General features: G+C 55.6%; 2 protein-coding genes across 14 annotated transcripts; one reads left to right on the top strand and one right to left on the bottom strand.

Moving 5' to 3' along the window:
• Positions 1-1,571: 1,571 nt before the first annotated feature.
• Positions 1,572-9,615, top strand: ARHGAP9 (Rho GTPase activating protein 9). Of its 5 annotated transcripts, XM_032348767.1 has the most exons (17): positions 1,572-2,358; positions 2,655-2,878; positions 3,830-4,054; positions 4,231-4,344; positions 4,535-4,639; positions 4,868-4,929; positions 5,062-5,152; positions 5,354-5,449; positions 5,595-5,693; positions 5,952-6,093; positions 6,193-6,300; positions 6,630-6,728; positions 6,909-6,986; positions 7,129-7,182; positions 7,454-7,588; positions 8,484-8,589; positions 9,170-9,615. In XM_032348767.1, exons 1-17 carry the CDS (start codon positions 2,043-2,045, stop codon positions 9,339-9,341), a joined length of 2,226 nt encoding a protein of 741 aa, XP_032204658.1. In that variant the 5' UTR covers positions 1,572-2,042; the 3' UTR covers positions 9,342-9,615. The 5 variants fall into 5 exon arrangements, with proteins under 5 accessions (XP_032204658.1, XP_032204660.1, XP_032204659.1 ...); XM_032348769.1 differs by lacking the exon at positions 4,231-4,344; XM_032348768.1 differs by lacking the exon at positions 6,630-6,728.
• On the bottom strand, positions 9,597-20,321 carry GLI1 (GLI family zinc finger 1). Of its 9 annotated transcripts, none has more exons than XM_032348753.1 (14): positions 19,933-20,321; positions 19,497-19,718; positions 16,733-16,856; positions 16,409-16,501; positions 15,921-16,116; positions 15,529-15,673; positions 15,108-15,197; positions 14,883-15,020; positions 14,398-14,547; positions 13,572-13,736; positions 12,866-13,096; positions 12,377-12,529; positions 11,977-12,244; positions 9,597-11,564 (listed from the first exon to the last, which is right to left on the bottom strand). In XM_032348753.1, exons 3-14 carry the CDS (start codon positions 16,827-16,829, stop codon positions 9,820-9,822), a joined length of 3,471 nt encoding a protein of 1,156 aa, XP_032204644.1. In that variant the 5' UTR covers positions 16,830-16,856; positions 19,497-19,718; positions 19,933-20,321; the 3' UTR covers positions 9,597-9,819. The 9 variants fall into 9 exon arrangements, with proteins under 9 accessions (XP_032204644.1, XP_032204643.1, XP_032204645.1 ...); XM_032348752.1 differs by having other exon boundaries at positions 19,569-19,718; XM_032348754.1 differs by having other exon boundaries at positions 19,569-19,698.
• Positions 20,322-21,539: the final 1,218 nt, after the last annotated feature.

Here is a 21,539-nt window from a genome sequence, read left to right as displayed (position 1 = left end):
GACTGGTAAGAAGGTAAGGACACCTTCTTTGTGTTTGTAGGAGAGAATAGTCAATTGTGTTGGCTGCTGCTGAGATGCCAAACAATATAAGGCCGGCAAAACATTCCTGTAAAGTCGGGGGAAGAGGAGCTTCGCAGAGGTGAGGGAGTGAGGGGAGAAGAAATGGAGACTCCTATATGTAGGCAACACTTTCAGGAAGTTTGACTGTAAAGAGGAATAGAAAAGGATAGGGTGGTAACCCAGGCGTATAGAAAAGGGGGGTTTGGCTAAAAATGGCTGAGACGTGAATATGTTTAAAAGCTTAGGGGGGGCGCCTGGGTGGCTCAGTGGGTTAAGCCGCTGCCTTCGGCTCAGGTCATGATCTCAGGGTCCTGGGATCGAGTCCCACATCGGGCTCTCTGCTCAGCATGGAGCCTGCTTCCTCCTCTCTCTCTCTGCTTGCCTCTCTGCCTACTTGTGATCTCTCTCTGTCAAATAAATAAATAAAATCTTTAAAAAAAAAAAAAAAAAGCTTAGGGGAAGGAGGCCATAAAGAGGGAGAGGATAAAGTGCAAGAGTTGGCAGAGAAGGCAGAAGAGGAGGAGATGTGAGGACTTAGCAAACACCAGATGAATGAATGAAGAACGAATGGGATGAAGTTGGGGACTACTGTGGAGGTGGGAAGGAATATTTGAGGGGTAGGGTTCTCTACATGGTAAATAAAAGTGGAGCCTTCTAAAAAGGAAGATCAATGAGGCCAAATCTGATGCTGGGAACCAGTCCTCGGATCACATCAGAGGAGGGGAGAGCTGGCTCTCGGATGTCGCCAAGGTGGAGGAGCAGTTCAAACCCGACCTCTCCAAAGCCAGACCCAGAGCCTCACATTGTGCAGTGGGGAAACTGAAAGAAGGGCAAAACAAGAGTGGTTAGGTAAGGGGCAAGCATCAGGGTATGTTTTAAAGGCCTGGCAATGGACAGTGGACGTCAGTTCCCACCTTCCACCAAGGAAAAGCCAACATCAGTCCCCCATCCACCCCTATGGGCGGTCACGGCACACTGTAATATTTGTCCAGAGTCCTTGATTCAATTGTAGTTAATACATGTATTGTGTCATTAGTTAAGATCTATCCTTAAGCTCCACAAGGGCAAGCAAGGGCTGTGTCTAACTCCTTCCCCTCTCTTATCTCCAGGACCTAACACCATTCCTTTCATGCAGGAGGTGCTCAGCCAATCCCTGTTAAGAGAATGAATGAAGGGACCCACACAATAAAGTAGGACTCCACCTCAGAGGCTCTGTACAGAGTATTGTTTCAAGACCTCTAGGCTCCCAAAACATACCCTGGATTGAGAGGATGGTGGTATTTTCACCTCTTCCTCTAACTTGGAACCCCTTTGTGTTTCTCCCAGCCACTTTCTCTTTCTCTCTACTTTGGTCTTACAGTTCTCTGGCTCTGGTTTCTCTGTCTCGGTGTCTCTCAGAGTCTGCACAGGAAGCACGCAGCTTTGGGTCTGAGGCTATTGGGGACGGAAACACTGGTGCCTGTGTACATTTAATAAAGGTCACAAGCTTTTTTTTTTTATCTTTGTCATTAATTCCTGTTTCTTTGCCTGTGTGTTGTCTCGGGCCTGATTCTCTCTCCTCATCTTCCTCTGTCCAGCTCAAAAATCCTACCACTACCCAGGACCCGCTCCTCCTGCCTGTGAATTTTGTGACTGGCCCCAGAAAGTTTCTTGGAGGACAATCACCGAGCTAGCCTCTCTCCCCTGATTTCCTGCCCTGCTTGCCTCTTAGCTCTGCTGACCACATCCTCTCTCACCTTACTTATATACTTCCTTACCAGTCATATCACTGGGGAGTTCTTAGTCCCCTAAACCTGTAGATGACCCCCACCCAGGCTCTCTGCTTTACCCTCTGCTCTCATTCTGAGATTCCTGTCCTTACGTTTCTCCCTATCTCCCTACGCTGCTCTTAGAACCATGTCTCTCTGCTTGGAAGCAGCCAGTCGCATCTTTTGCTGGATTTCCAACACCCCTTTTTTCCACAGGTGACAGTACTGACGACAATGCTGTCAGGCCGGTGGTGGTCGAGTACCTGGGGGAGCCTTGGGCTGGGGCCCCAAAGCCCTTCTCGGGGATCCCAGCTCTGTGCCCTCTATGCCTTCACTTACACTGGGGCAGATGGCCGGCAAGTGTCCCTAGCTGAAGGGGACAGGTTTCTACTGCTTCGAAAGACCAACTCAGACTGGTGGCTGGCAAGGCGCCTGGGAGCACCCCCCACTTCTCGACCCATCTTTGTCCCAGCTGCCTACATGACAGAGGAATCTATCCCATGCCAGAGCCCAACCACCATCGCCCCCAGCCAATCCCTCTGGACACCTGGTGAGTACTCCCTTCCCCTTCCCGCCTCCCTGGCTTCTAGGAATTATTGGAAGGCTCTCTCTCCCTCAAGGCATCTGCTGACCCCCTTCTCTTATTTCCCTCTGATCAGCCTACTCTTCATATCCGTCATAGTGTCCCCATTGCCTCTCCTTCTACTCTTACACTTTCTAGGTCTCATGAACTTTTGCACAGCCTCCCCCGCTCTTGCCTTCCTTGTGAATCCCCAGGATGAGGGATCCAGCCAAGATCACCCCTCTGATCACCTGCCCCCACTCTTCCCATTTCTCTGTTTCCAGGGCCAAAGGTGTTTCATGGCTCCACGGAGGAGCTGTGCCTGTCTCAGGAACCCCCAGGCAGGACCCAGACCACCTCTAAGCGGCCTCCTCCTCTTCCCCCCAAAATGTGTAGAAGCGTCAGTGTTACCAATTTGAGGCCTACCCTCCTGAAGCCCTTCCAGGAAGGAGCAAGTAGCAGATCCCTCTCTCAGGAAGACTTACTGCCAGAGGCCAGTGCCAACACGGTGAGTCACAGCCCTTCTGAGTGGAGTAAAGAGTAAACAGTTATTTATTATAGTTATTTACTGCTGGGCCCTGTTCTAGGCACAATGGTAAATAAGACAGGCAGAATCTCTGCCCTCAAGAGATTCCCATGGGGGTGACAAACACAGGAACTAGTAACTGTTGGTACTGGTAAGTGTTAGGGACAAGCATGAATGTAGAGAGTGATGGAGGTAATCTGGGAAAGCATCTCCCAGAAAATGATACGTAGTTGATCCGAATGAGGAGGAGGAAGAACTAGCCTGAACCCAACTAAGAAATGAGAAGGAATTCTAGCTGAGGGATAGTAAGTAGCAAAGAGCCTGAGGATACACAGAACCTGGCAGATGACAGAGGGACTGAGAGAAAGCCACAGAGCTATGTTTTTCTCTCTTTCTCCTGACTCCAGGCCCGGGGCAGGGCTTTTCCTGTGTCCCATCTTGCTGGCTCAGGTCACCAGCAAGTCCCACTCAGAGATGTAACTCCCTTGCTCTTGAAGACTCAGCTCCTCCCCTCTCTCTTACTTGCTGGTGGGTTAAAATGGCCCCTCCTCTCTCATACTCCCCCAGTAGGGGTCCCTGACCCCCTCTCCCTCTCTTTCTTTTCACTCTGGAGAATGTGTGGGTAGGGCGCTCTCCTCAACAACCCCCCCCCACCACACACACAAAAAGCCGGTTCCCCTTTCCTGAGGCCCTGGGGTAGGGGCGGGGTGGGGGAGGAGGGAAGTTGGCAACAGGAAGTGAGGAGGAGAAAAGCAATGACTGAAGGAGAGAGAAAAAAAAGCACCCAGCTGGGGACTGGAGTTTCTTCCCCAGTACCTGGGTTACCCCGGCCAGGAGCTGGGGGTGAGAAAACTGTGGGGGAGAGAGGAGGAGGTGGTTAGGTGAAGAGAACCGACAGAATTAACCACCTTTTTCTTCCCCCTTTCCTGTCAGGCAAGACCCCAGCCCCTCATGTCAGAGCACCCTGTGTACTGCAACCTAGTGGACCTTCGCCGCTGTCCCCGGTCTCCTCCCACAAGCCCTGCGTGCCCCCCACTACAGAGGCTGGACTCCTGGGAGCAACACTTGGACCCTAACTCCGGACGCTGCTTCTACATAAATTCGCTGACCGGCTGCAAGTCCTGGAAGCCTCCGCGCCGCACTCGAGTGCGGGAGAGGGTGAGACTTTACCTCCTGCCTGTTCCTGTGTCCCCTCCACCTCCTCCGTTCCCCTACTGAACCCCAAAGCGGCGTGTTTTCTCTCGGGACTGCCATCAGAAAATTGCCCAGAAGGGTGTTAAGAGCAGGTTGAGGTGGCAGCTGGCTGTAGCTTTGCTCCTCACCTCACTCCCCAGAACACTGGCTCCATGGAGGGGACGCAGACCCTGAATAGGGACAATGGTGTCCCGCAACCTCAGGCAAAGGGCTCAGAATCTGACAAGGTGACCCCGGAACTGCTTGGCCCCCAGGTGAGATTCCCCCCTCCTCCTGATCACATGCAGGAAGAGCTATCTTTTTACTACTTTATTTTATGCAAGACGTTCATCTGTTACCCATCCCACCCCCTGCCTCTCACCCACATCCGCACCCCTGTCCCCCCTATAGGGGGACTCCTAAGTTGATGTTTCCTCCACCTGTTTCTCCAATCCCCTCCCCCAGGGTTCACCCTACATCTGCCCCAACACCTTCCAGCTCCACCCCTCAGACCAGCCTTCAGCCTTGCAGCCCACTCGACCTCTGCCCCAGGTCCTGGACGACCCCCATGTAAGTCACTCACTTCCTTGTGCAGGCCAAGATCCTCACTGCCCCACCCCCCAATTCCTGCTCCTTTAGAAACATCTTCCTCTTTCTGAGTGTTCTCTGGGTATCCTCTCTTAGGCAGCCTACCCCCACCCCAACTGTAAAGGACCTCACTCCTGGGTCATCCCAGCCTTGGCGGCTGTGGGGGGCTCTGGGTGGCTTATAAATAATACCCCTCGCCCCATTCCCCAGGAGGTGGAAAAGTCGGGCCTGCTCAACGTGACCAAGATCGCCCAGGGGGGGCGGAAGCTCAGGTGAGGAGACCCGGGAATACCGCGGGGGGCCTGGGCGGCTGGATTCCGTAGAGCCGAGTGCGGGGAGAACGCCTGCCCCAGACGATTCCAACTGACTTTTGCACCACTTCCACTGCCCCCTCTGCCATGCAGGAAGAACTGGAGCTCGTCTTGGGTGGTATTAGCCGGTAACAGCTTGGTGTTCTACCGGGAGCCGCCGCCCACCGCGCCCTCCTCAATCTGGGTGAGTGTGAGGGAGGGGAGGAGGGGGCGTGCCGGAGGGGTTCAGGCCCGACTCCTACGGCCTCAGGCCAACTGTGGGGCGAAGGTGGAGCAGGGGGGAGTAGGGGAAGAAGCACAGCCTCCAGTGTCCTCGCGGTCCCCCGGGTGGGAGGGAGGCAACGAAGGGAACAGCGCCGTGTCCTCAGTTTCTCCCGATTGCCAGGGACCAGCGGGTAGCCGACCCGAGAGCAGCGTGGACCTGCGCGGAGCAGCCCTGGCCCACGGCCGCCACCTGTCCAGCCGCCGCAACGTCCTGCACGTGAGTGCCTCCCGCGCGTACCCAAAGCTACACCCGACCAGAAGGTGCGCCCGGTTTCCCCCGCACCGGTCTCCCGCTCCGCCTCCCAGCTTTTTGTGCTTCTCCCCGCTGACTCAAGCAAGCCCTGTCTCCGCTGGTCCCTCAGATCCGCACGGTCCCTGGCCACGAGTTCCTGCTGCAATCAGACCAGGAGATCGAGTGGCGAGCCTGGCACCGCGCGCTGCGGGCGGTCATCGAACGCCTGGTGAGATAGGTGGGAGACGGTGGGGCAGAGCCCGGAGAAAGGCTCGGCCCGGGCAGGGTAGAGGGAGTGGGGAAGGAACAGTAGGATTCTGGGGTGGTAGGGGGCAAGGTGGTCGCAGTGTAGACCACCCTGTGGTGGAGCTGGGACGTGGGAACCCAGCAGCCGGCTAGGCTCTCCTTGCGTCGAGCAGGGGGTGCAGATTTCTCTTCTTCTCTCTTCCAATCTTCGACTCGGCCCACCTCTCCCTTCCCGGTCTAGGATCGAGAGAACCCCCTGGAACTGCGTCAGTCAGGTTCGGGACCCGCAGAGCTGGAGGAGCTGAGCGGTGGGGAGGACGACGAAGAGGACTCGGAACCGGTGTCCAAGCCACTGCTGCGGATCGGCGGCCGCCGGAGCTCCAGTGAGGGGCGGGGCTCTGGTGGGCGGGGCCCGGGGGCGCGTCTCCCGGCTCCTTCCCCACCGCGACTCTTGCTTGCCCTCATTCCACCTGCTCTTACAGGTCGGTGTCCTGAAGGAACAGAGCAGAACCGCGTTCGGAACAAACTGAAGCGGCTTATCGCAAAGAGACCACCCTTGCAAAGCCTGCAGGAGCGTGGGCTGCTCCGAGGTGAGGTGGGCTGGGCCAGCGGGCCCCCTTCTCCTTAGTACCTGCTGTAGTATTTTTGCAAGCACCTTTATGTTCCTGATCTGGGCATTAGCCCACTTCGTGGATGAGAAAACTTAAGTGAGAATCACAGTAGAACTTCCCGTAACTAAATTAGCTGTCTTCTGCTCTTCTACTGCGTGGTCTGGGGGAGAAAGGGTGTACCTCCTGGCGGGGCTCTAGAAAAGGTGGTCGGGAGGGCCAGCTCAACTTTGGGGTGAAAACCTGTGCTGAGAAGACCTTTCATGGGTGAGGCTGCCTTTGGCTTTCCACCTTACCCTGTGCCTCTCCAGACCAGGTATTCGGCTGCCAGTTGGAATCACTGTGCCAGAGGGAAGGGGACACCGTGCCCAGCTTTGTGCGGCTCTGCATTGCTGCTGTGGATAAGAGAGGTCACTTTTCCAGAGACCCCACCATCTCCCCTTCCAACAGGCCAAGGCGGAGAATTCCCCACCTCCCCCACCCTAGTCTTCTTTCTGCCTTATTACCCTCCACCCCTGCATCTCTCACCAGTCCTCCCCTTACACAGTTTGGAGCAGGAATCCTTATTTGCTTCCTGCCTCATCTCCTAGGTCTAGATGTGGATGGCATTTACCGGGTGAGTGGAAACCTGGCGGTGGTCCAGAAGCTTCGCTTCCTGGTGGACAGAGGTGAGAAAGCTTGTGGGCATGTGGTGGGACTTCGAATTTCATGCTTCAGATCCAAGGTAGTCTCTTAGGGAACTGACATAACAGTGAGGTCTGGCTAGAGCTGCATGTCTTAGCTCTTGATCCCTTCTCATCCATGTTGCAGAGCGGGCGGTCACCTCCGATGGGAGGTATGTGTTCCCAGAACAGCCAGGACAAGGTACTTACATGGAAGTCCCCTCAGACCCTTAAACCATCTGACATCCTCTGTGCTCCTTCTGGATTCCTCTATGTCCTGCTCCTGGGTGGGTTGTCCCCATCCCCACTTCTGCTGCTTTGCCCCATGGTGGGTCTCCTAGGTGTTTCTGTGGTCTGCCTTAACTGGATCTCCTCCCAGGTTTCTGTGGTCTGCCTTAACTGACCTCTCAGTCTCTGGATCTTTCTGGCCCTTCATGAGCCCTGAGCCCCTCTGTACCTCCTTCTCTTCCCAGAAGGCCGATTAGATTTGGACAGTGCTGAGTGGGATGATATTCACGTGGTCACTGGTGCTCTGAAGCTTTTTCTCAGGGAGCTACCCCAGCCTCTGGTGCCCCCATTGCTGCTGCCCCATTTTCGTGCTGCCCTTGGTAAGGGATGAGAACTTTGGGCAATACCCTTGGTATGGAGGTGGGGCATGAAAGGTAAAAAATAGTTTCCCTTACACCCTTTTATCCCATCCTGAGCACGGAGATGGGAAACACCTTTCAACTCCAGTTATTCTTTTGACTGTGAATGTTCAGAAGGCTGACTAAAGAAGAATTCTAGAGCAGCAGTTGGGGGGTTCCTGGCTGGCTCAGTCAATAGAACATTCGACTCTTGATCTCAGGGTTGTGACTTTGAGCCTCATGTTGGGTGTAGAGATTACTTAAAAATAAAATCTTTTTTTAAAAGATTTTATTTGGGGCGCCTGGGTGGCTCAGTGGGTTAAGCCTCTGCCTTCGGCTCAGGTCATGATCCCAGGGGCCTGGGATCGAGTCCCGCACTGGGCTCTCTGCTCAGCAGGGAGCCTGGCTCTCCTCATCTCTCTCTCTGTCTGTCTCTCTGCCTATTTGTGATCTCTCTCTCTGTCAAATAAATAAATAAAATCTTAAAAATAAATAAATAAAATAAAAGATTTTATTTATTTATTTGACACACAGGGAGAGAGACAGCAAGAGAGGGAATACAAGCAGGGGGAGTGGGAGAGGGAGAAGCAGACTTCCCGCTTAGCAGGGAGCCTGATGTGGGCTCGACCCCAGGACCCTAGGATCATGACCTGAGCTGAAGGCAGATGCTTAATGACTGAGCCACCCAAGCATCCCTTAAAAATAAAACCTTAAAAAAATAATAATAAAGCTGCAGTTGGGCTCTGTGGGAAAGCAAGCTGTGGTACATTAATGGTGTCTTCCATGGCCCTGGAAAAGAGTAGCAAGTTTACCCACCCTGCCCTAGCATCTTCCCTAGCCTCACCCCCATGCCTTTCCCTTCCCTTTTTCTCTCTAGCACTCTCCGAATCAGAGCAGCGTGTCTCTCAAATACGAGAATTAATAGGCTCAATGCCCAAGCCCAACCGTGACACTCTGCAGTGCCTCCTGGAACATTTATGCAGGTCAGGGAGACTGGACCTCTCTGCATGGGGAGGGAGGGGGGAGTGGGGCATGCGCCGGGGACTGTGTTCAGGTGCTGGGAAGGTAGGGGACACCTACGTTTCTCTCCTGTTTAGTGGGCAGAGGGAGGAAACAGATTACCTCTGGGCAGGACATCAAGTGAGGAAAATGGAGATCAAGAGATGCCCAGGGATGCTGTGAGAGAAATGAGGGCCCTCCCACCGCTCCCTTCCCCAGGCCTCTTTGTCTCCTGTTGGGACTGTGCTCATGGCTTATTTGGCTGAACTGGGCCTGGGCAGTGACTTCTGAGAGAGGAAAGCTGTTTGAATTAGAGCCGCCCAACCTGGGAGCCAAGGAGACTAGGGGCAGTCTCTGAGGCTGGGAAGAGGCAGGCATCTCCTGGGTTGTCTCTCCCAAGTTGTATCCTGAAGGTTTCTCTGCTGGTCCCACCTTGCAGCTCTCTGCTAGGTTCCCTACAGCCACCACCTCAACTCTTTCCTGCTCATCCCTTCAAAGGGCTAGATTTATTTGAAGTGGGGAAGCTGCTACCTTATAGCTCTTCCTCTTGGTCTTTGTCTACAGGGTGATAGCACACTCGGATAAGAACCGCATGACCCCGCACAACCTGGGAATTGTGTTTGGGCCAACCCTGTTTCGGCCAGAGCAGGAGACATCTGACCCAGCCGCCCATGCCCTCTACCCTGGGCAGCTAGTGCAACTCATGCTCACTGACTTCGCCAGCCTTTTCCCATGACTGGGGCGAGGAAGAAGACAAAAACTTGTTTCCGCTGATCTCTGATGGCTACCCTTTGGTGGGGGTGGGAATAGTGGATGTTCTGTTTTGAGGACATCCCATTAAATCCTGTGTCTCCCAGATGACTGTCTCTGTGAGTATGATCTGAGGGGTTGGGATGGGGTGGGGGAACCTCCCAAAAAAGGGAAGTGGGTGGGTTAACCTCTACTTCTCTTCTTGTTCACTGTCACCACCACCACCCCCCACCCCCAAGACAGTAAAGTGTAAAGCAGGGTGCTTTCTGAAGCCGTTCCTTTATTATCCAGAAACAGTGTCATTATCAAATTCCTCCCCAGAACATATACAGAAGGTATACAGCCCCAACCCATACCTCCCATCTCTGGGGTATCCCACGGGGCTCTGGCTCCTCCTCCCAACTTCTCTGAGGGGATGGAAACCCCTTAGGAAATGGATCTGTGGTTGCTGGATTCCTCACTCTTCAGGCGCTAGAGTTGAGAAATTGTGACTCCCCAGGCAGGGATCCCAGTAAGATACTCATGTTGCCCACCGCCATGTTGGGGGGCCCAGAGGGAGGTGGGGTATGTTCAGAGCTGTCCCCCTGATCATGGGAAGGGGGAGGACTCAGCCCCTGGGCCTCATCCAGAATAGCCACAAAGTCCAACTGAGTGTTGTCAAGGTCAAGAGAGTCCAGAGGGTTACACACCTGCCCTTCAGGAGGAGCATACAAGGCAGGACCCCCTCCCAGCCTGCCTACCTCAGGATGACCACAACTGGGGTTGGTGCTCCCTGCCTTGAGGGTCCCATAGCAAGTGGGCAGTGGGGGCAGAAGTCGGGGTGGTGCTGTTGCCCTATGAGGGGTCTTGCTTGCCCCTACTGCAAAATTTTCATGGCAGGGTGGAGGGGCAGGGTAGGAGCCCGACTTGTGATTGGGCAAGTTAGGTGCAAAGCCAGGTCCATACGTGGCCATTGGTCCCTTGGCAGGGCTGGGGCTAAGCTGGGAAGCCCCTAGAAACTTGGGACTCTGGTAGAGAGTTTCCTGGACTGGGGGATCTCCCCTGCCCCCACCCTCCCAGAGCAGTTCCTGTTGAGACTGAACATAATTACACACCAGCTGAGCCTTGAGTTGTCCTGTGGAGTGAGTGGGGGAGTCAAAGTCCAGGCCAGGCCTGGGCTCTGAAGGAAGATAATCAGGGGGTGGCTGGGTGTAGGCACCTGACTGGGGATATTGGGGAGGGGGAGGCTGCGGATAGTGGGAGAACAGAGGCTGTGGGCGAGGAGGCCCGTCACTGGGGTGAGCACTGAGGCAGGGCGCCAGTCCTGTGGAGTCAGAACCCACTGGACACCCTTGTTCAGGCTTGACCTGCACTTGTCCATAATGTTCAAGATGAGGACACTGACTGTAGACTCCAGCTGGAGCCTTGGGACCTGGGTACAGCCCAGAGTGGGAAGGAAACTCACCCCATGGTTCAGGTGGGTGCTCAGGATAGGAGACCTGCTGGGGACAGGGGTTCAGCCCATAGTTGGTGGGTGGACCAGGCCCAAGAGGCAGGGAGCCTGGACCCCTAGCTCCATACGCTTCAGCTGCTGCCTCCTCAGGTCCCCCATATCCCAAAGTATCAGTAGGTGGGTAGTCCATATACGGGTTTAGACCATTGCTCATCATGGAGGTCCCACCTTCTGGCTCCTCCTGCAGCCCTCTGGTATCCATGGTGACATTCTCAGTGATGCTAGGGGGCTGTGGTGAGTAGACAGCGGTTGGGAGTTGGGGATCGAAGTTCCGTCCTCCCCCTGTCACAGTGGGGGGTGTGTGGACACAACCCAAGCTCTTGAACCGCTGGACTCGGGCTGGGGCAGGGCGGTCAACAGCCCGGGCCGGGTCACTGGCCCTCCGGGTGACCCCTGCGTTGGCATTGTATCCTGGGTATTCAGCTCGGCTTCTCCAGGGAGGTGCAGGAAGGCTCCCCATCCGGTCCAGGGTGGGTGCTGCCATTGGGGGGGTACCACCTCCCCTGGCTGAAGCATACCTTGCCCGGAGCAGGTAGTGCTGGGTTGGCGTGAGGCCAGGCAGAGAGGATGCCCCGTTCTCAGGTGGGGATCCAGGGGGGTAAGGGGAGGCCAGGGAGGAGCGGCGGCTGACGGTATAGGCTGAGCTGATGCTGCTGGAGCTGCTGCTGCGGCGGTCAAGAGAAACCGGGGGGCCCAGGCGGCGGGACACAGGGGTGCCTACAGGTGATAAGAAGAAAAAGCAAGGTGGTCAGGGAAACCTCTGAATCTCACCCTGCCTTCCCCATGGGACGCCCCTGTCCTGGAATCCCAGGGATAGGCTCCTTCACTCTGACCACTCAGTTCTGTCTCCTCCCATGCCCTTTCTACGTCTGCGTCACCAGGGGTTCAGAACTGCTGCCTGTGAACAGTTGTACACGTTGCACACTGCACAGCCCTAAGAAGCAGAATTCATGTTATACTTTGTATAGCACAGTTACCTCATAGGTGGAAGGCAAGTGTCTGAGGAAGGGGGGTCTTTCTCTAATTGTACAAAGGTGCTGTAGGCAACCCTTAGGAGGGAAGTCCTCCTTCCAACTTCAAAGAAGGTCCAGGTCTCAGCCCAACAACTATCCCCACACCCAGGTCTTACCAGTATGGGTCAGGCTGGGCAGTTTGAGGCCCCGGGGCCCTATCGGCCGAAGTTGATGTAGCTGGTCCAGTCTGAGGTTCTCAAGGCGGCGAAGAGTGGACAGACCAGTGCCAGCAATGCAAGGCCCCTCATCCAAGCTGGACAGATCCTCAGTGCTGCCCCCTGCATTTCCAGTCATTTCCACACCACTATCTGTGTTGGCTGCGCTGCCGGCTGGGGAGTGGTCGCTGCTGCAAGATGACTGGGCCCCAGGGCTGGGCTGTGGCTTCTGGTAGTGAAGGGTGGGGGATTGGAAAATGAGGGCTGAGGGCAGCCCCTCCCCACGGCCCCACAGTTCCCTGAACTGGTGAGTGGCTCAAGCCTGTGTCCCAGTGACTGCTGGGACCAAGGGGAAGCTTACAGATGTAGGGAGGGCTGAGCAGGTGCAGGTCGGGGGCAAACTGGAGCGATGTTGAAGAGAAGGGCCTAGGCTGGAGCACAGACTGCCTGGGCTCAAATTCGCACCCAGTCCTGTGACCTTGGACCGTTTGTCTATATGCCTGAGTTTCATCATCTGAAAATGTGGAGAGTAAGTTCCTTTTTCACGAACTTGTTGTGAGGAGTATATGAAATTATAATCATGCAGTGTAATCATACTATGTGTGAATTGTACATGTAAACTATACATAAATTAGGATAATACACTAAGCCCCATATAAGAGTTTGTTGAACCAGTTCAGTCATTAATTATACTAGAATCTCTCCATTTGGGGTAACCCAAGAAGCACCACTGGGATAAGAGACTGGAGGACTGGCCAGAGAGGAGGACCTGGAAGAATATGGAGGGGACTGGAAGGATGAAGGCGGGGCAGGCGGGGCACGGAGGCAGGGGTTGCCTGGGTCAGCTCACCACAGCGCCCTCCGGCACGGTCAGTCTGCTCTCCTCCCTGACGGGGCCTCCGTCCCGCTCCCTCTTGGGCTCCACTGTGGACAGGGATGGTGCCCTGGGCAGGGGGCCGTCTCCTCGGTGGCGCTTGGTCACATGGGCGTCAGGACCGTGAACCGTCTTGACGTGTTTCCGGAGCGAGCTAGGATCTGTGTAGCGTTTGGTGCAGCCCGGGAGCTTACACACATACGGCTTCTGTTGGGTGGACAGTGAAGACACCAGGCAAAGGAATCAGAGCAGGAGAGTGCAGAAGGAACGGGAAGAAGACATGGCATCCGTTGGGGATGAGGGGGCAGGGAGGAACACACAGCACCCAGGGAATTAAGGAGAGAGTGGGGCCCTTGGAGTAAAAAATGAGAGGATCAAGGGAAAGATTAGGAAAACTGACAGCCCAGGTCTGTGAGGCCTCATAAAGTCAGGGGTTAAGGGACTGCGGGTCCCCTCCAGGTCGAATGGGTCTATTTAGGTCTGTCCTTTGGCTGGTTCAAGGTAGGGAGTGTGGTGTTTACATGGAGGTTCATGGTTTCAGAACGCCCTTATCCGGGTGAGTTCGGTTGGGGCCAGGGACTCACCTCTGTGGAGTGGGTGCTGGGCTAAGGGATTTCTTATGGGGGAATCTCCCCAGTAGCTGGCTTCTCAAGTGGGGAGGGTCTCTTAGGTGGGGATTCACCTCATTGGAGTGGGTCCGATTCTGGTGCTTGGCTCGGTCACTGGCATTGCTGAAGGCTTTACTGCAGCCCTCGTGCTCACACATGTATGGCTTCTCACCCGTGTGTGACCGCAGGTGCGTCTTCAGATTTTCGAGGCGTGAGTATGACTTCCGGCACCCCTCAAACTAGGGGATGTTGGGGTCAAAAGAGAGCTCTCAGACAGAAGGACAGGGAGATCAGAAGAACTGTAAATCTCAAAAGGGACCATTCCATCAGAGACTGTAACTCAAGATGGGAGAGCAAGTCCCAAAATTCAGGGACAAGGGTAGGCAAGAGCTGGGCAAACCGAAAGCCAGAGGAGGTGTGGCAGCAAACATCTCCCCATCAAGCCAGAGCAGATCTCCCTGCATGGGGATCTTAGACTGGCTCAGGATGGGGTCAGTCTGGGAGTGTCTTATGTCCTTGACACCAAGTTTCTCCATTAGGTCGAGTAGCAGATGCAGTGTCTAGGGCCCAGAGTACTTTTGGATGCCCACAGACCCTGGGATTGTGACCTGAGCCTGAGCCAAAGGCAGAAGCTTTACCAACTGAGCCACCCAGGCATCCCAGAAATATCTCAATTTCTTTTAAAAGCAAGGGAAAAATAGCTTTTAGGGCCAAGAAAATGTCCTAATATACCACATCAATATGTTCATCTTTATACTAACCCAGTCATAAGATAGTTTTAAAATATTTGTTTATGGTGGCAAAAAGTGCCTAGGATCCATGAAAGTCAGGAGCTCTGCCTTGACCGTGGGGAGCCCCGGTTTAGGGAGGGACCCTGGGCTTGGGAAGCGGGCGCCTCACCGTGCACTTGTGTGGCTTCTCGCCCGTGTGTCTGCGCATGTGGACCACCAGCATATACTGGGCTTTGAAGGGCCTCAGCTCCCTGGAGCAGCCCCCCCAATGGCATACGAACTCCTTCCGCTCCCCATGGATGTGCTCACTGTTGATGTGCTGAAGGAGGAGACACAGAGGCTCTCTGAGATTCCCTTCTGCTCCCAAGTCCCAAACCAGACCTTCCCTGGACCTCTCTGCCACCCACGCCCCCAGATTCCTCCAAGTCTCCACCTCATAGGGGAAGAGGCGGCAGAAAGACCATCACAACCTGCCCCCCTGTTCTCCCGTGTTTCTAAAACAGAGCTAGCTCCCGAGTTTCTACCAACCCAACTGGCCACTCAGCTTCTGACTTCGGTATTCTGGGACCCCCTGCTCTTAGCCTCACTCCGCAGTGTCCCACCAGAATGTCCTATAAGATCCAGCCAGCATTCCTGTTACCCCCTGGGGCTCACGTGCACCAGCTGCTCCTGGGAGTCAAATTCTTGGCTGCAGCCATCCCAGCGGCAGTCAGTCTCATACACAGATTCAGGCTCCGGCTTCTCCTCTCTCTCCAGGTCCTCCCGCCCATCCAACATCCCCAGCAGGGGATCCTACGACAGAAGAGGCCTTCCTAGTGTCACTGGGGTGATAGCTTTTGTTTAGTTCAGGTTTCAGAGTTAAAGTCACCCCCCACTTACCTGTGTGCCTGTGGAGTTGGGGCTGGATATATCGCCCTCCAAAGACTCCTCTGGGCACTTGCTAACCAGCAGGTCCAGCTCAGACTTCAGCTTCCGCAAGGGAAGAGGTGAGGGTGATGAAGGTAGAAGTGGGCAGAAGGAAGAGAGAGCCCAGCCAGGTCTTCCTGCCCCGAGTGCCCCCACCCAAGCAGCTGGAACCCCTGAGTTTGGAAGAGACTTCCTCCTCAGACTGCACTGGGATGGGCATAAGGCAGTATCTCATTTGGAAGAGTCTGATTCAAACCCCAAGGAGTGAACCCCAGCAGCCATACCCCTTTATGTTTCTGCGGCTGAAAACTTTTAGATCCCCTGTCCTTTCCTCACCTTTCCCCATAAAATCCACCCTGAGCTGGGGGAAATTGGGGGGCAGTAGGACTCTCACCTGGCAAGTTGGGAGGGGTCCCCGGGACTGAGGATGTGGCATCATCCCACCTTGAGTGGGGTCATGGGGACCACAGGGCTGGCCCCCGAAGGAAGGTGAGGTCCCTTTTTGGTGATTCATCTGGGGTGGGAATCCCAGAGATGGGCTGAGGAGGAGGAGGAGGAGAGGCAGTTACTTAGGACTATCAACTCAAAGAATTCCAGGAGTCCTTGGGCTATTTTGGAGTGTTTCTGGAAGATGGTATGGGACGCGGTTGAGGCAGGCCCAGGAAACCACCAAAGGGGGTTTCAACACCTTTGAAATGATAAGGATTTGGATAGGGTCAGGTGCTTCGGAGGGCTTGAGGCTTTTAATGGGGTTTGGTCAGGTCTTTAGCCCAAGGCTCTCTGCACCTCATGGTGCCGATGGAGAGGTGCCCATAGGAGCCCCCAGGAGATGCACAGCGTGAGTTGATGAAGGCCACAAGGGAGCTGGGTGAGGTGCGGATGACTGTCTGCAGGTCCAGGCTGGCGTCTGACAGAGGTGAGATGGAGAGGGCCCGCTTCTTGGTCAACTTGACTGCACTTCGGGGAGGAGGGAAGAGTGGGGCTGGGGCAGGAAACAGGGGAGACAGCTATGGTAAATGGGGCCTGTCTCCATACACCCAACCCATGGGTCCTGATTCTCAACAACAAAAAAAATGACACTTGACTCTGCTTTGCCCTACCGACCCCATCTGTGACCTCCTGATCGTGCTCTGACCCCTTGCTCCAGTCTCCAAACATTTCCTCTTCCAAGTTAGATCCCCTGCCTTCCCCCCGCCCCACCTCCAACACAACTTTCTCTTTTAGAGCAAGTTCCAGAAGGGCAGGAAGGGAAGTAATGTTGCCTGAGGCCTCACCCTCAGTGCAGCTGTTGGTCTCTCTGGCTGGCCCATAACTGTGGGGGCCAGACATGAGGTTGGCCTGGTGGCAGAAGGGCAGACCTGGCAGTCCTAGAAAAGAGAGATAGCCAGAATGGGGAATGGGAATGAGGGACACATAAGACCAAACTTTGAACCACCAAGAGAGGCCCGATCCCATATTCCAACCCTATAAGACATAGAACCTCAAATCTTCTTGTGGACTAGAGACTGGCATGGGGTAGGAGATAGAAGAGGGATTCCCTGGGGTTAATTGAGACAGCTGCCAGTCCTCAAGGCCTGGAGATTGGAATTTGCACTGACCTTCTGTCCCCATGTTGGGGGCCTGACTGGGGAGGGGCCGGAGACAGCAGGGCTCGCCATAGCTACTGACCGGAGGTGGGGTCATCGAGTTGAACATGGTGTCTGAGAGGAGAGTGTGGGGACTCTGCAGGAGGGAAATAAGATGAGATAACTAATTCAGGTATAGAACCTCGAAGACATCTGCCATGGGAAATCAAAGTGAAGTGAGCATCACTCATCCAGGGTGAGGGAAAGGAGAGTCCCAAAGAGGCAGAGGCTGTTTCGAGGATCTTTGTGGGAATTGAGTGGGTTCTTTGCCTGGGTGGCCTAAGTGCCTGTGTGTGTGTGTGTGTGTGTGTGTGTTTAGGGGGGAGTGTTATGGACTAACTGAGCCAGTATGAGCCTCAAGTGATTTTATACCATAGCCCTCCATTTCTTCTGGCTTTGACCATGGGCCAGCTTTGAGGGGTAGGATGGGGGAACTCATGATGAGCCCCTTTGCCTTCATTCGTTCCTGCCCAGCAACAGGCCCTCTACAACCTCTCCAGTATCCAGCAGAGGGAGCTCTCGCCACAGCCCAGAAGGAGAGGCTGGCGGGGCCAGGAGCGAGCGCAGATGATCTTTTTCTAAGGCAGAAAACTGTATGAAATGGGATAAGGTTTCTGAGGGGAGCCTCCGGGTCTGTTGAGTACAAAGAGTGGAAACTGGTGTTATCCTGGGGTAGTTTGAATCTGGGCGCCCACCTTACTTGGTCTGTTTTGGGGGAGCAGGAAAGGACTGTAAGAGAAGGCTTTGAGAGAATGAAAAAACAAAGTCATCATCCATCAGAGAAGAGTTGTGAGGGAGAGGGTTCTGCCGTCCGCTTTCCTCCTCAAACTCCAGTTTTTGTTCCACCCCGGGTTTTCTGGTCTCCCGGGACTGAGGGTGGGGTGGGGCGGGGTAGGGTGGAGAACGACCGGGAGCGGGCCGGCCGGCGCGGTGGGTGATCCCGGGATGCTGGGATTTAGGGTGAGGGCGGGGTAAGATGGGGAGAGGAACCCGGACCCCATGACCCAGCCCAAGCCCCGCAGCCTGGATTGTACCCTTCCTAACTCCTCCTTTCCCAGCGGAGAGCTGGATCCTGCATCCAAGACCTCCCAACTCGACCTTGGCACTTTGTGTGTGTGTGGGGGGGGCACAGCTGGCTGGCAGCTGGATGGGGGGGGACACTTCTTCCTCCTCCTTCCTCTATGACTCACCCAGGGGAAAGAGGCAGGGGCTCGCAAACGACCCCCCAGACACTAAAGAGACCCCCAAACGTGCCTGCTCAGTCATCTTACTGTGCCACTGCCCAGCCGCAGGAGAGCCGCGATGTAAATGGGGCGACATCCCTCCTCGCCCACGCGTGCCACAGCCCACCCACGTCTCCCTGTCACACTAGTGACAGGAAAATTTCGCCAACTTTTCCAGCTTCAGTTAAGTTTTTCTGGAGTGTGGATGAGAGCGCAAGATGGGGCAGGGAGCCCTAGGGTTGCCCTGCTGGAGCCCTGAATCATCTTCTGTGTCTCCCTATTTTCCAGAGTCCCCCTCGCACCCCCGCTCCCCAACTCCCAGGCGTAGGCCCCGCCCCCTTCTCCCGGTCCCGCCTTCCCCGCCCCCGTGCCTCCTCGGCCCACCCAAGTCGCCGCCGCAGGCTCTGGCTGCAGACGGCTCCGCTTCCCCCGCCCGCCCCGGGAGCCCAGTCGAGCGAGCCGCGGTGGAGGGAGGGGTGGGTAGTTGAGAGGCGGGACACATTCTTCCCTCCTCCCCTCAGTGCATCCAGAAAGCTGGCAGTGGCGCCCGGGGGGCGGGGGGCACTGTTGAAGCGTAGAGGTGCCCATGGCGGGGTGGAAAAGAAAGAAGAATCCAGAAACTATAGGGACAGAGAGTGGCTGGGTAAATAAAATAAGGTGTGTATGGCCAGAGAAAGGGGTAAGGACACCTTAGGTTCCTGATAATCACAGCTGGCTTCCCAAGGGTTAACCCCTCCAGACCCCCGGGAACCCCTCAGTGACGTCAAGGGCGGGGTCTGTACCGCCTGGTTGGGGATTCCGGAGAGATAATTGGGGGGGGGTGTCTCCGGACCCCGCCTCCATAGGGAAAACCACCCTAATTCCGGCCCTTACAACTCCCCCGGGAAATTGCCCCGCCTTCTCTTTCCACTGGACAGTAAAGACCTATCGTATGAAGACCCCAGTTCTCTAGCCCCGAAAACCTTAAGTCCCCAGTCACTCTGGGATCCCCTTTCCCTAATCCTGTCCCCGAAGCTAGCTGCCCAGGGCGGATTGTTTCGGGGTCACCGGGCCTGAAAGAGGCTTCAGAGCGGGGAGCAAGGGCAGGCAGGGTGGTCTGAGCCAGAGGAGGGGCCTTGGCGCCCCCCCCCCCGCTCCCGTTGGGGAGGGGGTTCCAACGGGGATACACAGGCAGTCAGTGGCCAGTGGTCCCGCCCAGTCCCAGTAGGGGTCTCCCTGCGGCTGGCCCAGCTGTCCTGGTGGTCCTGAGGTCAGAGGGTCAAGACAAGGTCTCCGCTCCTCCTAAGCACCCTGACCACAGTCCTTGGGGACTCAGGAGTCCAGATTCCTTGAGGAGTCTTTCTAGGGCCTAAAGGAGACGCTGGCCCCTCCAGCCCCCTTCCTTATCCGGAAGACACTTCTTTCCCAGGGAACACATGCACCGGCAAGCTCATCTGTCACAAGACAGGTCAGGGGTTCAAGACTGCCCGTCCCCCACCGGTTTGTCGCCTCACACACACCCATCTCCACCCCACCTAGGGCTCTCTCCTTAGCTGTTCCCTCCTTGCAGAAACACTGACGTCTTCCTGCCGGCGCTCAGGACACACCTGGAGCTCCCTCTCTACCACGCAGACCTCCAGCTAGCAGTCCCTCCAGCCTCTTCATCCCAAACTCATGAAAGTGAGATGTTTCTAATAGATGGAAGAGGCGGAGACAGACAAAGAGATCCACGGTTGTCTGAGACAGAAACACAGAGACTGTCAGAAGAAAAAAAAAGATACAGAGAAAGGAAAATACAAATGAAAAAATTCTTCAAACTTTCTATATCTCACGCAGGCTCTCCCACCCCCTTTTTGCCTCTATGCCCCAGGTCTCCCTCTTGGCTGGGCAGAGTCCCTCGCATACAGGGCATCCCCTCGGGCCCCCTCCCCCACTGCTCCCAGGTGGTCCCCCGCCGGCCCCCCTTCTCACCTCCTTCTGGGCGCAGGGCTCGGGATGCGCGGTCCAGGGCTAGAGTCTGGGCTGGGGGGTGTGCGGTGGGGAGGGGGGGCGGACAGGGCCACGGCAGCGCAGCCTCAGTGCCACCCCCACCCCCCACTAACCTGGCCGCCAGCCCTCCCGCCGGCCCAGCCCGCCGGGCCGCGAGCCGGGACCACCCGCGAGAAGCGCAAACTTTTTTTTCCCTTTTGCAAAAACTTTTTCTCGCTCAAGCAGCTGGCGCGCCGCCGCTCTTCCCGCTCGCCTCTCACCTCCCTTCTACTTCCCTCCCTCTTGCCGTTCTGGAGGATGAGGCGGGGTAGCTAAAAGCAAGAGAGGGGGTGCCGGGCTTATTGCACCCCCAGGACCCCCAGGATCCTCCCCCTCCCTTGAGGGACCCTATACTGCCTACCCCCCCCCCCGACACGCTGCTGGTGGTGGGCAGTAAATCCCGGCATGGATCCTTGGATCGGCTGCCCACGAAGAGGCCCCCCCACACACACCCTACCCCCAATCCTCAAGCTAGGAAAAAAACTAAAAAAATATATTGGCAGGTGGGGGGCGACGAAGACGTTCATCCGAGAAAGATATTATTGGAGGTAGCGTCGTTGATTTTGGTTGGGGCTCTCTGAGCATTCCGCCATCCTTTAGTATATCACTGCTGGCCTCACTCTTTCAGTGGAACATGAAGGGGTTAGGACAGATTTGGGGTTTGGTGCAAAGAGGACTGGAACAGAGTTGACTTAGAAGTGAAGGGTCTATAGCGCATACAAGAGACGAGCCGTGGCTGAGGCTCTGGGTGCAGAGTATGCGGTTCACAAGGTTACTAAGGAACCTTGGGACGCGACCGAAAAGAAGCACTGTTCCGCGGAGAACCCCCGCTCTCCTTCATCTCTTAAGTTCTGGAGAATGCGGGCACCTCTGCACCTTGGTGCCGCCCGCTGTCTGCAATTCCAGGCTGTCTGCTCCCTCTGCTGGCCGTTCTGGCACATGACACGCTCGGAGTCTCCCAGAGACGGCCCTGGGAGCTGAAGTAGGAGGCTTTAAGGGTCACCACACCAAAGCCCAGTTAGGAGCCCAAGAAGGGGGTTGCATGAGCCCAAAGAAACGGAAAGCCTCACTAGAAGAGGCTGCTAGTACAGAACGGTAGTGTCTGAGAGGGGAGTGCCTTGCCCCTTCGGATTTGTGGATGCAGGGGAAGGGGCAGCTATTTCAGTCCATTTGATCTTTATGAGAAAGGGGAGAAAAAATGTGAGGAAAAGGAGTCCCCTCCTCTTCCTAGCTCTGCTAGGAAGACAGGCCTCTCCCATCCTAGCTCTGCTTCCAAGAACCACCTCCTCGGGCCTGGAGAGTTAGTAGGTTAACTAAGGGGAAAAGGTGAAAAGGTGAAATTAGGAAGAGGTCTGAGGCCCTACCAATATGGGTAGTAATTGTAGAGGAACAGTAAGGAGTCCTAGTTGACCCTCTCTCCCCCATATGACTTTGGCCTGGACACCAATTATACCCAGAAGGTCAGGCAAGACCAGTGGTCCTGTCCCAGCCATTTGCCCTTTCTTTTCAGAGAAGCTCTTTTAAAGCAGACTGGTTTTTCCTCCTCACCC

Source organism: Mustela erminea, chromosome 6 (genome assembly GCF_009829155.1).
Source record: "Mustela erminea isolate mMusErm1 chromosome 6, mMusErm1.Pri, whole genome shotgun sequence".
NCBI lineage: Eukaryota > Metazoa > Chordata > Mammalia > Carnivora > Mustelidae > Mustela > Mustela erminea.
Note: the sequence above shows the minus strand (reverse complement) of the source record. Positions and strands in the feature narration are given on the sequence as shown.